The following is a 15,675-nucleotide window of genomic DNA, read 5'->3' on the forward strand; positions in this document are numbered from 1 at the left end:
TTTTACACAAACTCAGTTAAAGTTTTTATTTTTTTAGGGGTTTTTTTGGTATAGAAAGCTCAGTACACATCCATGATAAGAATAAATAATTAAGAATACAGTTGACAGGAATGTACAGCAAAATAAATATTGACCCAAGTCGAAGAGAACGGAGGCGGTTGTGTACAATGGGTTCTATCTCCCGTCGAGCGACATCTATGGGAAATCTTCTGCTAGGAGCTGAACAGTTGACTTTGAGAGGCCCAGGTGAATACTGGGGTAACTGGAAGACCTGGATCACAAAAAGATGGTAACAAGTAGTTAAAAAAAACTGTCAAAGGGACATTTTAATATTGAAGTTCATTGAGTTAAGTTTTAGAATACATTCAGCTTTAAGTACATCAATGGTCTCTGAGTATATTATCAAAAGAAACTAGTGAGGCTGGCAAATTGAAAAATGGCTCTGGTTTAGATGCAAGTACCACTGTACAATTATGCTGCCTACCTTGGTGTGAAAATGTACACTATATGGGCTCATTTTGATCGATCAAAAGAAAAATGTGTATTGCAATTCGATCACTGATGAACAAGTACTAAGTGTACATATGAAACCAACAGTATAATGGAAAGGAATACCGTGCACTTTGCAGGATTTAAACGCTCAGCTTTAAAAATTAGTAGAATCTCTGAAGAATGTCTTTACACATGCTCAATAATCCAGGTAAGAAAATCACTGAAAGTTAAATCGGTTCATCTCGACACGTTTGAGAGAAACGTTTCATCACTCATCTAAGTGACTTCCATCTCAACTGACTGCAGTGATGTTTACTGTAAATCAACACATACTGATCAGTACTTAAGGTTTGACTCTCATCATCCACTGGAGCACAAACTAGGAGTCATCAGGACACTATCACCGAGCTGACAACATCCCCACCGACACCGGCCAGGGAAGGGGAGAAATCCCACATTAAACAGGCCCTGGTTAAGTGTGGTTATCCTAACTGGGCATTTTTCAAAGCCAGGAAGATGCTCAAATAGTGCACCAGCCGATCGAACAGAAGAGAAGGACAACAGCTGCCTAAGTGTAAACCAGTGGTGATTCTGTATGTGGCAGGAGTGTCGGAACAGTTCTCATCTCATCTTCAGCCGCTTCTCTGGGGTCAGGTCGCGGTGGCAGCAAGCTAAGTGGGGCACGCCAGATGTCCCTCTCCCCAGCAATGCCCTCCAGCTCCTGAGGGATCCCAAGGCATTCCCAGGCCAGGTTGGATATGTAGTCCCTCCAGCAAGTTCTGGGACTACCCCAGGGTCTCCTCCCAGTTGGACGTGCCCGGAAAACCTCCAAAGGAAGGCGCCCAGCAGGCAACCTAATCAGATGCCCGAACCACCTCAATGGCTCCTTTCGACGCGAAGGAGCAGCAGCTCTACTCCAAGCTCCCTCCAGATGTCTGAGCTCCTCACCCTATCCCTAAGGCTGAGCCCAGACACCCTACAGAGGAAACTCATTTCAGTCACTTGTATCCGTGACCTCGCCCTTTCGGTCACTACCCAAAGCTCATGAGCATAGGTGAGGGTTGGAATGAAGATTGACTGGTAGATTAAGAGCTTTGCCTTCTGGCTCAGCTCTCTCTTCACCACAACAGTCTGGTACGTTGTCTGCATTATTGCTGATGCTGCACCAATCTGCCTGTCAATCTCCCGCTCCATCCTACCCTCACTTGTGAACAAGACCCCGAGATACTGAACTCCTTCACTTGAGGAAACAAGTCATCTCCAACCCGGAGGGAGCAATCCACCATTGTCCGGTAGAGAACCATGGCCTCAGACTTGGAGGTGCTGACTCTGTGGCAGGAATGTAGGAACAGTTGAGATGAGTATTTTTCAAACACCGCGTCTCAGTTGCTTTCAAACCCCAAAACACGCTGTGCCAGAAATTGGTCCGCCTGAAAGATTAGGTTCCCCCCGCACAAACAGAGCAATAAGGTGTATGCTGTTAAGTGCTGGTAAGCTTGCCGTGACTTGTACATCAGGGAAACCAAACACACACTGGCCAAGAGGATAGCACAACACAGAAGAGCTAACACGTCAGGCCAGGATGCTGCAGTCTACACCCATCTACAGGCCAGTGGCCACTCTTTCAAGGATGAAGATGTGCACATCCTTGATAGGGAGGAATGTTGATTTGGACGGGGAGTCAAAGAGGCCATCTATGTGAAGAGGGAATGACCATCCCTGAACCGAAGGGGGGGTTAAGAGTACATCTGTTGCCATCTTACAATGCTGTGATTGCAACCATTCCCCAATCCCTGAATAGTACACATGGCCATTGTAACTCTAGTTAATGGTCATGGCAATTTGTATATGAAACCAATCGTTATGTCACTGTATTGTTTATAAGGGTGGGGATACCTGCAGTCAGTTTAGATGAGTGATGAAAGGTTTCTCCAATAAACGTTGTGTTCAAACTGATTCAACTTTCTGTGACTTTGAAGAAGTTGAGGGTGCCACCTCATTACTGAAAAAACAAATCACCTCTGGGTTTTCCTTATTGATTTTTAATTCACAATTCCTCAGGTCACAAGTTACTCACAGTTGTAGCTGAAACATCAGCACAATGACCAGAGGAACTATGAATTAAAAGCAAAGAAATGCATGTCCAGGTAGTGTAGTGGTCTATTCCATTGCCTACCAACACAGGGATCACTGATTCGAATCCCCATGTTACCTCCAGCTTGGACGGACGTCCCTACACACAATTGGCCGTGTCTGTGGGTGGGAAGCTGGTCACTGCACTAGCGCCTCTTCTGATCGTTCGGGGCGCCTGTTCAGGGGGGAGGGGGAACAGCATGATCCTCCCACGTGCTACATCCCCCTGGCGAAACTCCTCACTGTCAGGTGAAAAGAAGTGGCTGGCAACACATGTATCAGAGGAGGCATGTGGTAGTCTGCAGCCCTACCCAGATCAGCAAAAGGGAGTGGAGCAGTGACTGTGATGGCTCGGAAGAGTGGGTAATCAACCAGACACAATTGGGGAGAAAAGGGGGGAAGAAAAAAAGAAATGACAACCCAGAGGTGACTGGTGCGTTCCAGTTCTTCAGGGATTATTCAACAGTTCAATATTCATATTGAAGGCAAATCATTTGCTGTAGGGGAAAATAAACAACCTGCCCCTGCTTCACCCCCTCATTCTCACCTGGCTGTCGGCGCTCCCTGCTGCCGTGTCTTCTCACAGCGGCAGATGGAGCGAAGCGTGGGCATGTAGTCGACACAGACGGCTCGCCTGTTCCCAAACATGCTGAAGGACCTGCTTTGGAGGGCCTTCATGCTCAGCTCATACCTCCTCTGGACCACACTGGAAGGACATTTAAAGAATATTATATAGAGATACAGAATTTAACCATTGGATGATGTCCAAGTTAACCATTACAAGTGGTCCCAGTGATTTGACAATGGCTCACAGCCAAGTGCAATATTGTAAATTAGAGCTAGTCAACCACATGCCATAAGTAATTTTTATGCAAATTCTTTTTCAAACCCAACACCATCTCATTTCATTAATACGCACATTCAAACACACAAAGGAGAAATTGGTGGAAGTAGCTGGTGTCATGTTGAATTGGAAGCAAAACCTACCCACAAATGATTCTTCATGGCACTGTGAGAAATGACACTCCACCATTTATGTAATCCACTAACCAACATTTTAGTTGTAGTCCACTATGCACGAGCTCCAGTATATTCCACTGAACATACATGAAGATTCTTGATGACAACTCAACATTTTAAGAAACACAGTATTGTTTAACGATTCTTGTGAATGTCAGTATTTCTTGTGACTGTAATCAAGGCATAGTCCCCCCTACATAGACTGAGCCAGCACCCTTTGTCTAGTTAGAAGATGCAGGGATACTCTGTGGTGTGAACCTCTCTGTGCACATATTGATTTGAAGAACCTCTGTAACTTTTCAATTCATGTCGTTGACTATTTTATTCCGCACACATTGTTCAAGATCAAATCCAGCACCTGTTGCATGTCTTCCCCTCTTTCTTCACTCTTTCCTGTGCTATGTAATAAAAAGCAAGACCGACAAATAAGAAAAACGTAAAAAATAAATAAAGATACCCGTCTTGACAATTCAATGTGTTGTATGAAAACATGCAATTGATTAGGATGGCAGATGAAGGCAGAGAATCCCGCCAAAACTCATTGTAATGACAAGTTCATGCATTAACCTGTCGAGCTTAAATACCCAGGAAAAAAAAAAAAAAAACACTGAGTGATCAGTTTCATGGTCATGCTGTGTATTGATTTATTATGCTACTCCTAGCAGTGATAGAAAAGTTAATGTAATGCTAGACCAACAGATAAGAACATTGATCAGTTCTTAATTTCGATGGTGCATTGGAGAATAAACCCACCTTGGCTTACACGGGGGCTGAAAACTAAAGTTGAAACTCTTTCCTGGGGAGGAGACTGGAAAAGTCAATCTTTCCACAAGCCGTTCCCACTTTTCCTCCTCTAATTCCTGTCTGTATCGCTCAGCTTCGGTCCACACCTCAGACACTCTCCTCCAGCACTGGCGAAATCCAAAGCCCTCAACAGTTGCCTGGACCTCCAAAAGCCCTTCTTGCCTACACCTCCTTTCCTCCTCCCCCTTGCTCATCTCATCCAGGAAGCCATCTTTGATCTCTGCTCCAGTCCAGACAATCTCCTCTGATCTACACGGGCCAGATACATGTGGTTCTGGAGTTGGCGCTGTTGCATCGAGGTATGACATCAGGTCGACGATATCAGTTAAGGCATACAAACACCGAGTTGCCAGTTTGTTTGCATTTTGCTCAGTGTTGTCATTTGAACTGGGGGTTCTCAAAGGGGTCGCCTTCAATGAGGTGTTGTCTGGTTTGAGTATAACATTAGGGGAAGATTTGGTGTCAAGCACCATTGACGTATACTTCCTTCTGCTCAGCCTGGAGTTCCCTGCAGATTTGTTGATTTTTGTTGCTGCATCTTGGATTTGAGGCTTGATCTCGCGGGGTACTGGTTTACCGTGTAGCACAAAAGGAGGCCCTTCATCTGGGTTGTTGGCCGACTCTCCACAGGTACCAACTGATACATTGAGAAGGAGCTCCAGGTTGGAATACAGCAGAGGTGCACCTCTTCTCCAGCTCTCCGCTAGGATTTTCAGAAACTCGTTCATGTCTGATACAGTCCAAGACTGATAGAAAAATCCAAAGAAACAATAAAAAGTTGAAAATGAAGACGATCCGTCTTTGGACCAAAAGGTTTTAAGAGTGCACATAAGGTAACAAACATTAATGCTTGCCTTTAGCAGATTTAAAAGGCGCTGGTGGGTCACAGTGTTGAGACCCAACATGCAGGCAGTGCAGCCAGCACTGCAGGGAGGAAGATGGGAGTCTGAATAGACTCCCAATTCATCATCACTGGAGCCTAGAATAGAAAACCCGGATGATTTCAAACCAACATCATGGATTGGTCAAAACTGTCATGATTGTCTTTATCATTCACTTAATCTTCAAATGATTTTTTTTTTGATTTGCTCCCCCCCCTTTTCTCCCCAATTGTACCTGGCCAATTACCCCATTCTTCCGAGCCGTCCCGGTCACTGCTCCACCCCCTCTGCCGAATCGGGGAGGGCTTCAGACTACCACATGCCTCCTCCGATACATGTGGAGTCGCCAGCTGCTTCTTTTCACCTGACAGTGATGAGTTTCGCCAGGGGGACGTAGCGTGTGGGAGGATCACACTATTCCCCCCAGTTCCCCCTCCCCCCCGAACAGGTGCCCCGACCGACCAGAGGAGGTGCTAGTGCAGCAACCAGGACACATACCCATACACTACCCGGGCGCCCCATCTTCAATTCACATTTGAGGGGGTTTAACTGACATTTGTCTGAAAGTGTCTTACGGTGCACAGCAGCAAGTTTGGTGGGTAAGACTCTCTTCTGAAACATCTGTCCCCCACCGCTGTGCACCCAGAGCTGGAGCTGAAGTAGAGAGCGTCTGATGTCTCCTTTGGACAACCTCAGGAGGCCGGTAATGTCAGCCAACTCCATCCTCACGTCTTCAGCCAAACAAACCAACTGCAGGTAACTGCAGACATTTGCCTAGAAGTAGACATGTTTTGACAAAATCTGTAACGGTTGCTCTCAGATGATTCAAGCCTTTTGATATGTCTGAGGACTGCACTGAAAGCAATGCCCCCCCCCCCCAAATTAAATCCATTGAATGACAAGACGCTGTACATGCACCTAAACATACACAGTGAAGATGAATGAGCATTCAGCAGTGCAGGCATCACTTACCACTGGTGGCGTTTTGAAAATGATTTCATCCAAGCTGCTGTCAAACCGCTCTCTGAAGAAAGGATCTGAAGAAGAGATTACAGCTCTTGGGTCACGCCTCACCTTACACTGTTAAATTCCTAACCTCCCTTATTCTCAAACAGTCACACACTTAATTGCTTCTTTGAACAGTTTACCGTTGGTGGTTAGAATGACAGGCCTCTTTGTAGTTTTCATGAAAGTCTTGATGGCTGTGAAGAATCCTACATCATCATCAAATACGACGTCGACCTGTGGGAGACGGCAGCTAAATTAAGGACAATTAACGGGGTTTAAACACAGCTATGGTGTCGTGCAAAGCATTTGAATACTGTATAGGGTTTAAGGCACAACAATGGTTACCTCCTCAAAGAGAATGAGTGACATGGCTGTGGTTTTGCTCCGAGACACTGCCTCATCTGTGCTGCCAGGTGACGGGTTGTGCAGCTTCTTGCTCACTGGATGTTTAGATGAGAGGCCACCAAACAGGAAGAGGTCTGCTTTGGCCTTTGTCTTGAAGAAGTTTGCCAAAGTAACAGTTGCTGGACTTGGCTTTCTTTTGTGTTGTGGACGGCCAAGTTTCTGCGCTGGTCTTTTTTTTGAGGTGGGGAGTGTATTTGTGGAAGAGGTAGATTTTCCTGTTGTATGAAAAGTCGAAAGAGTAAAATTCTTCTTAAAATGGTTTTTCTTTTTCGGACCCCCCCGCCTTTTTTTCTCCCCAATTGTATCTGGCCAATTACCCCACTCTTCCGAGTTGTCCCGGTCGCTGCTCCACCCCCTCTGCCAATCCGGGGAGGGCTGCACACTACCACATGCCTCTTCCGATACAGGTGGAGTCGACAGCTGCTTCTTTTCACCTGACAGTGAGGAATTTCGCCAGGGAGATGAAGCGCGTGGGAGGATCATGCTATTCCCCCCAGTTCTGCCTCCCCCCAAACAGGCACCCCGACTGACCAGAGGAGGCGCTAGTGCAGCAACCAGGACATATACCCACATCCAGCTTCCCACCCGCAGATATGGCCAATTATGTCTGTAGGGACGCCTGACCAAGCCGGAGGAAACACGGGGATTTGAACAGGCGATCCCCATGTTGGTAGGAAACGGAATAGACCACCTCACTATCCGGACGCCCCTTCTTAAAATGTTTTAACTACCCCAAACCAAAAAGAAGCCTACAATACAGTCTATCCTTCTAAATTAAAACCTCGTTTATTTAAAATTCAACCTTTTTTGCCGACCTGTCACCGACACATGAATAGACAATTTGCACAAATATTTGAAATTGGAGAAGTCCCATTTTAAAATCAGCAACATCTTACTGGGTAGCGGGTCCAATTTAGCCGTGCAGCCGTTGGCTTTGAAGTGTTTGAAGTAGGCCGGTCTGAGGGGGTCTTTATCAGAAGCCCCCACCAGGTGGGACTGGGTAGCCTCCCTCAGCTGGGACAGAACATTACGGCCGCTGCGCTGGGAGGAGCAGTTCACCTCAAACACCTTGGACATGAAGGGTGGGTCATTATTTAGGATTATTTTAACTGATGTGACAATTTTTTCGCAGAAGTCTTTTCCTTCTACTACCCATTCACTAATGCTGCTAAGGGAGTGTCTAAAAGAAAACTCAATAAAGAAATAAAGATAAAAGAATACCCCCCCCCCAATTGTATCCGGCCAATTACCCCACTCTTCCAAGCTGTCCCAATCATTGCTCCACCACCTCTGCTGATCTGGGGAGGGCTGTAGACCACCACATGCCATCTCCAATACATGTGGAGTCACCAGCTGCTTCTTTTCATCTGACAGTGAGGAGTTTCGCCAGGGAGATGTAGCACGTGCCACGTGGGAGGATCACGCTATTCCCCCCAGTTCCCCCTCCCCCCTGAAAAGGGGCCCCGACTGACCAGAGGAGGCGCTAGTGCAGCGACCAGGACACATACCCACATCCAGCTTCCCACTTGTAGACACGGCCAATTGTGTCTGTAGGGACGCCCAACCAAGCTGGAGGTAACACGGGGATTTGAACTGGCGATCCCCATGTTGGTAGGCAACGGAATAGACCGCCACGCTACCTGGACCCCCAGATAACAGAATAAATTGGAATAAACTCTACAGTTTCATTCCAGTGTAAGTTAGGTTGAATGGCACTTTGGTGTATAGCCCCATCTGAAATCAGCCATTAACAGAACACACATGGCTAAAAACGCTGCACGTTCAAGAGCAGAAAATAAACAAGCCACATCATGTGTTTATGAATCATTTCAAAGTGCATCTGGAATCCAAGTGCACGCTGATGCAAACATATGCTGGCATTTTTGCCACTACGTAGACTACCTTGCCATTGAATTGAATAATTTTAAAACACAGTTTTACACCTCATGGTGTGTTAATTTGATAACCAATTTGTTGGACCCTCAAGAAACAACAGTCAGAACTTATTTTGAGTGAGCTTTCTGTGGTGCTGGGTACACACACTGGTAATAAGGTCGTTAGGACAGTTTCTATCCGGTCAGAGAGGTCAGCTCTCTCGCTCCACATAGAGAAGTTCATCTGTGCAGCACATTTCATACACAAAGGCAGTTCAAAGTGTTTTACATAAGGTATGAAATGACATTAAATATTCATTCATTATCCAAACTGCTTATCCTTACTCAGGGTCGCGGGGATGCTGGAGCCTATTCCAGCAATCATTGGGCGGCAGGCAGGGAGACACCCTGGAAAAGCCCCAGTCCATCACAGGGCCCATGTCCCCCCCCCACACACACACACACCTAGGGGCAATTTAGTACAGCCGATTCACCTGGCCTACATGTATTTGGACTGTGGGAGGAAACCGGAGCACCCAGAGGAAACCCACACAGACACGGGGAGAGCATGCAAACTCCACACACAGGACGACCCGAGACGACCCCCAAGGTTGGACTACCCCGGAGCTCGAACCCAGGACCTTCTTGCTGTGAGGCAACTGCGCTAACCACCGCGCCGCTGGTTTGGTTATACGCTATGAAAGTTATTAAGACCGCTGATGTGTTTGCATAATGCCCATATGAATAAAGAAGAAAGCCACTTTATTTTGTCATTGTACAGGTTACAATGAAATTCGTCCTCCGCAGCCAACCCATCCCACTGTATAGGAGCAGTGGGCAGCCGCAGCACCCGGGGACCAACTCCAGCCCCTCCCTCCACTGCCCTGGTCAGGACATTAAATAAGAAACACAAAATAAGAAAAAAAAATTAAAAGCATAAAGAGATGTAAAAAAAGTAGTGGAATTAAATACCTAGAAACAGTAAAATAATCAAATGCTAATCAGATGGTGACAAAGCATCCCAAAAACGCATGGAAATTCAGTCCAGAAGTGCCGCTATTTTAATCAGGGAGAACTCACTGGAACAGCACTTGTAGAACAAAATTAAGTGCACCTTAAATACACGCAGACTGTGTGTTTGCGTAACGCAAAGAAATTCCCCAAACAAAATGACAAACGGTCACAGAACAAATGAGAAGCAGTCTCTCTCGGGGCAAGACTCAGTTACACCCTAGTATTTAAACTGCACCATAGAAATGTTGCAGCCTTCTCGTATTGTCGGGCCCTTGAGGCCATATGGCTCTCCTAGAGGGACCAGCAGATGTAGGACTGAGAGAACCCACAACTAAGCTTTCATTTGTTCCTATCAGAAGCTGTTGTATTGGCAGGTATTGGCTGCCAACTAAGGCCAAGGAACCAGAGGCTCCGCCACACGGCGGCTAAATTATTCAACTAAGCCAAGTGTTTTTTGTTTCAATAATGACTGGAGGAAGAGCCAAATAACTCTATACAATATGAAGACTGAAGCATGCATCTGGGAAATTGCCTTTGCCTTTTAGTGTTACACAAGTACAACACAACACTCTAATTTTCTTGAACACTAACCTTGAAACCCAGCTCCTGTGCACAGGCGTACACCGAGGCCGTCTTGCCGACCCCCGGAGGGCCTGTGAGCAGCATGGTATTACAGTGACGCTCCCCTCTCTCCTCCACCAAGCCAGTCTCCCCCTGGAAGTCCCCACAGTCCCACGAGTCTGCAGAGCAAAACCACGCGTCAAGTCAAGGAGCAGTTACATAGGAGGAGATCCTAAAAAAAAAACCTTTTCAGTGTTTCCAAACTTGGCAAATTCTATGTCCCCTTATGACTGGCGGCCAAAGCTCGATAATGATAAAAAAAACGTGTCATTTAGGTTCTCAAAATAAGCAACTTCATTATAAATAAATCTGTCAATGGCTCATATCTTAATGGCTCAGAAAACATTGAACCCTTGGTAGTTGGCATTGGACACTAAAGATGAAATATTACTGCAAGTTATGTGAGACAAACAGATGCAAGATAAATTCAGTTCACACCATTGCTGTTTTCTTCATGCGTCCTTTCCAGCTGTTTTCTCATCTCACTGCTGTCAGCTTTCAGTTTCCATTTCTTCAACCAACTGCATTTCAAATACACGTCACAAGAGGCTATGAATAATTCTTAATTCCAATTTCAACTCCAATTCATGGGCGGGTTATGTATCTATTTAAGTCACCTGTGGAGTTTATTCACTGAAGCAGAGTTACCGATGACCTCGCTTGAATGCTGAGGACCGTACTTGTCTGTCCATAGGACATCCTCGCTGTCTCGATCTAGACAGAATAAAAGCACAACCACCAAGACAGGCAAGGAAAGGGGCAATTCATTCAACGTCCTTTGATAAAAAAGACAAAAAAAAGGGAAAACCATTTGATAGGAATATAAAAAGTGCGTCTACCTGTGTGAGGACTGCAAGAAGACGCGAGGGGGTGAGTCTCATGAGGTTCTGCATGAGCAGTCGGTGCACATCTCCAGTCACGGCGGCTTCCCAAGCCTCCCTTCCCCTGTGTTTGCCTCAGTCTGTGAGAGCGGCTCAGCCTGCTTCTCCCGTGTCTCTCTTTAGCCTGGACCGCAGTACAGCTTGGTGCACTTTGCCCAAATCGTTGACGATGGACTTGATCGCAGATGTCCTCCGAAGCTGAGCCGGGTCTCCGTCTCTTAGACGCTTCGTCGAACTCATCTCTGTCACTTGGCTCCTTCCTTTTCGTTGCTGAGCGGTCGTACGCTAGCTGCTGGGAGCTGGGATGTGAGGTTTCCCCTTCTTTGGGGAGAAGATTAAAAAATATTATGGACACACGTGGGCATACAAATTCAAATGTAATGTTTTCGAGCGTAGCTATGTAGCCCGCTTTGTGTGCACGTGGTGGTCAGGGGGAGCTGATGAGGGATGCTGACGGCATCAAAACAGAAAGACGCCTCACCTGCGGACGTCACATGGCATTTCTTCAGCAACACTGGAAAGACCCCTTTGACTGGAAACGCTGGGTTAGACTCGCTGATCTCTCGCAGACCGTCCGAGGTGGAGTGATTTAACCTCCTTCTCTCCGTCACACTGAATACAGCCGGATATAACCCGTGTCCACCTCCCCCCTCTGGCGAGCCATGTCCGCTGGGACCGGTGCACGAATCTCGCACCGACGTCCTCTTCCCCACGAATCGATCGAGCCTTTCTTCGCCTCTCACTTTACCCGAGGCGCGTAGGAAAATGGGCGCAAGTTTGATACCGAGGCTGCGAGGTCGGTGTTCTGCGTTAGCGCAGCCCGCTGAGGCGTCTCCGGGCGTCTTCATGAGGCAGGGCTGAGGTCGTCTCGTTGTCACGGCGACTCGGTTGTGATAAAAATGATTTCATCCGTTGGCGTACTTGCGCTTGGGGACGCGCTTGCCGTAGACTGCTTTGCTTCTGTTTAGTTTCTTTCGCACTGCAGACGGGGCAAAAATAAAAATAAAATAAAATAAAAAACCGCCCCGCTGTTAACTCGGGTTTTGCCGCTTGGGCGCACGGCGGCTTCTCTAACTTCACATTTCGCCGGGCGTCCGTATGCCAGCACGTTATTGAAGCGTGTGCAAGTCAATGGCAGACATGAAGATAACAGATTGAATTCGTGTAGATGCCTGAGGGGGCGGGGCGGGGCGGTATTCAACCAACGCCGTTGATGAAATCTGCGTTTAAGTGGACAAAAAAAAACAAAAAAACGTTTGAATTAACTTCCGACTTCCGCTCAAGGTTCAAGCCGTCCCACTAACACTATGCAGCCGTGTGTGTAGTCGACACAGCGTTGTTTTCGGGGGGTTATCGCATTGTATATGGGGGGGATACCCGCAGTCACTTGAGACTGACGAGGACACCTGGAAGAGGGATGAAACGTCTCTCTCTCAATAAACGTTGTGTCCAACTGAACTGATTCAACCGCTTCCGATATTCTTGGGGATTTCTGAGCAGGCATCAGGACGTGGGCAGCCGACGTTAACTCGAACCAGGCTTGAACAAGTTTGAATCGCGCGCGCGAACCGAGTCATGAAAAGCCCAGAATAGTCGAGTGTAGAAAAGACGATACCTACCATGTGGCAGCGAGAAAACGAGAGCGGTTCTTCTTTCTCAGAAGCACAATCATCTAAATTGGCCAAGTGTGCTTATGCATTTGAGGAATTTGACTCCGTTTTACAGCAGTTTCTAGTACTTACAATATGTCACTCACAAAAAAGAAGAAGCACAACACACACACACACACAGAAAAGATATAAATGGAATAATGAATAGAATACTGGAGGTAAAGTATGTATGCACAACAAGGAACAAGGTGTGTCACAATTATGGCTGATTAATATAAAACATGATGCGTAGCGACCGGAGGAGACGGTCACTGGACTGGCGGCTACGCACTTGGGGAAGCGCAAGGGATTCTGGGACTGTTCACGTTCGTGTACAAGTTGTTTATTAATGTGTTCATGTTCTCAACGCAACTCGAAACTTTATTGCAGACTCGGGGTCCATAACAGATGAAGACAAAAGATAAGAACCATTGGTAAAAGACAAACCCTAGACAATACATAAACACAATAAAATAACATAAAAGGAACAAATCGGTATCTTATAAGAAGGCAGCCATACCAATAGTCCTAATTCCCCCGTGTGACACCATTGCTAACCCGAAATGGGGCTGAAACGCTATTACCCCAGTTCACTTGCATAGTCTGGTGGGCATACAAATCTCCACTCGTCTGGCTGACCCGCATCTCTGATCTTTTTGACAGGTGTGCGCACAGCAGAGTCCTCGTAGGGAACTATTACGCCAGCAGTGAGGAGAGAATTTTAAACGGGTGTAATGCCATCAATCGCTTCTTGTTTTTGACAGGGCCTATAGTCAGATTTAGGCGTGATCACAACAGGTTCTACACCTTTTATTAACCCCATATCCTGTTTTCCTTGAGGTGGGTTCAAAGTTTTCTACCATGGTGCAGATGGGAGAAGAAATAGGGTAGGGGTAATTTTGGAGGAAGAGTATATCAGGAGTTTGTTGGAGGTGAAGAAAGTGTCGGACAGGGTGATGAGTATGAAGCTGGAAATCGAAGGAGTGGTGATGATGTTATCAGCGCATATGCTCCGCAAGTTGGGCGTGAGATGGAAGAGAAAGAAGAATTCTGGAGTGAGTTGGATGAAGTGGTAGAGAGGGTACCCAAGGAGGAGAGAGTGGTGATTGGAGCAGACTTCAATGGGCATGTTGGTGAAGGGAACAGCAGTGATGAGGAGGTGATGGGCAGGTATGGTGACAAGGAGAGGAATGTGGAAGGACAGATGGTGGTGGATTTTGCGAAAAGGATGGCATGCTGTGGTGAATACATACACTACCGTTCAAAAGTTTGGGATCACATTGAAATGTCCATATTTTTGAAGGAAAAGCACTGTACTTTTCAATGAAGATAACTTTAAACTAGTCTTAACTTTAAAGAAATACACTCTATACATTGCTAATGTGGTAAATGACTATTCTAGCTGCAAATGTCTGGTTTTTGGTGCAATATCTACATAGGTGTATAGAGGTCCATTTCAAGCAACTATCACTCCAGTGTTCTAATGGTACAATGTGTTTGCTCATTGGCTCAGAAGGCTAATTGATGATTAGAAAACCCTTGTGCAATCATGTTCACACATCTGAAAACAGTTTAGCTCGGTACAGAAGCTACAAAACTGACCTTCCTTTGAGCAGATTGAGTTTCTGGAGCATCACATTTGTGGGGTCAATTAAACGCTCAAAATGGCCAGAAAAAGAGAACTTTCATCTGAAACTCGACAGTCTATTCTTGTTCTTAGAAATGAAGGCTATTCCATGCGAGAAATTGCTAAGAAATTGAAGATTTCCTACACCGGTGTGTACTACTCCCTTCAGAGGACAGCACAAACAGGCTCTAACCAGAGTAGAAAAAGAAGTGGGAGGCCGCGTTGCACAACTGAGCAAGAAGATAAGTACATTAGAGTCTCTAGTTTGAGAAACAGACGCCTCACAGGTCCCCAACTGGCATCTTCATTAAATAGTACCCGCAAAACACCAGTGTCAACATCTACAGTGAAGAGGCGGCTGCGGGATTCTGGGCTTCAGGGCAGAGTGGCAAAGAAAAAGCAATATCTGAGACTGACCAATAAAAGAAAAAGATTAAGATGGGCAAAAGAACACAGACATTGGACAGAGGAAGACTGGAAAGAAGTGTTGTGGACGGATGAATCCAAGTTTGAGGTGTTTGGATCACAAAGAAGAACGTTTGTGAGACGCAGAACAAATGAAAAGATGCTGGAAGAATGCCTGACGCCATCTGTTAAGCATGGTGGAGGTAATGTGATGGTCTGGGGTTGCTTTGGTGCTGGTAAGGTGGGAGATTTGTACAGGGTAAAAGGGATTCTGAATAAGGAAGGCTATCACTCCATTTTGCAACGCCATGCCATACCCAGTGGACAGCGCTTGATTGGAGCCAATTTCATCCTACAACAGGACAATGACCCTAAACACACCTCCAAATTGTGCAAGAACTATTTAGATCAGAAGCAGGCAGCTGGTATTCTATCGGTAATGGAGTGGCCAGCGCAGTCACCAGATCTGAACCCCATTGAGCTGTTGTGGGAGCAGCTTGACCGTATGGTACGCAAGAAGTGCCCATCCAACCAATCCAACTTGTGGGAGCTGCTTCTGGAAGCGTGGGGTGCAATTTCTCCAGATTACCTCAACAAATTAACAGCTAGAATGCCAAAGGTCTGCAATGCTGTAATTGCTGCAAATGGAGGATTCTTTGACGAAAGCAAAGTTTGATGTAAAAAAAATCTTATTTCAAATACAAATCATTATTTCTAACCTTGTCAATGTCTTGACTCTATTTTCTATTCATTTCACAACATATGGTGGTGAATAAGTGTGACTTTTCATGGAAAACACAAAATTGTTTGGGTGATCCCAAACTTTTGAACGGTAGTGTATTTCAAGAAGAGGGAGGAACA

The 15,675-nt window shown here is 46.1% G+C and overlaps 1 protein-coding gene across 1 annotated transcript; it reads right to left on the bottom strand.

The window, feature by feature from the left end:
* Nucleotides 1–135: 135 nt before the first annotated feature.
* Nucleotides 136–11,981, bottom strand: atad5b (ATPase family AAA domain containing 5b). Its single transcript, XM_056280540.1, has 14 exons — nucleotides 11,615–11,981; nucleotides 11,092–11,454; nucleotides 10,870–10,966; nucleotides 10,691–10,773; nucleotides 10,223–10,371; nucleotides 7,640–7,811; nucleotides 6,684–6,958; nucleotides 6,479–6,572; nucleotides 6,303–6,367; nucleotides 5,906–6,104; nucleotides 5,304–5,428; nucleotides 4,399–5,195; nucleotides 3,173–3,331; nucleotides 136–271 (listed from the first exon to the last, which is right to left on the bottom strand). The coding sequence occupies exons 1-14, from the start codon at nucleotides 11,979–11,981 to the stop codon at nucleotides 196–198; spliced, it is 3,021 nt and encodes a 1,006-aa protein (XP_056136515.1). The 3' UTR covers nucleotides 136–195.
* Nucleotides 11,982–15,675: the final 3,694 nt, after the last annotated feature.

This window comes from Lampris incognitus, chromosome 5 (assembly GCF_029633865.1).
Source record: "Lampris incognitus isolate fLamInc1 chromosome 5, fLamInc1.hap2, whole genome shotgun sequence".
Classification (NCBI taxonomy): domain Eukaryota; kingdom Metazoa; phylum Chordata; class Actinopteri; order Lampriformes; family Lampridae; genus Lampris; species Lampris incognitus.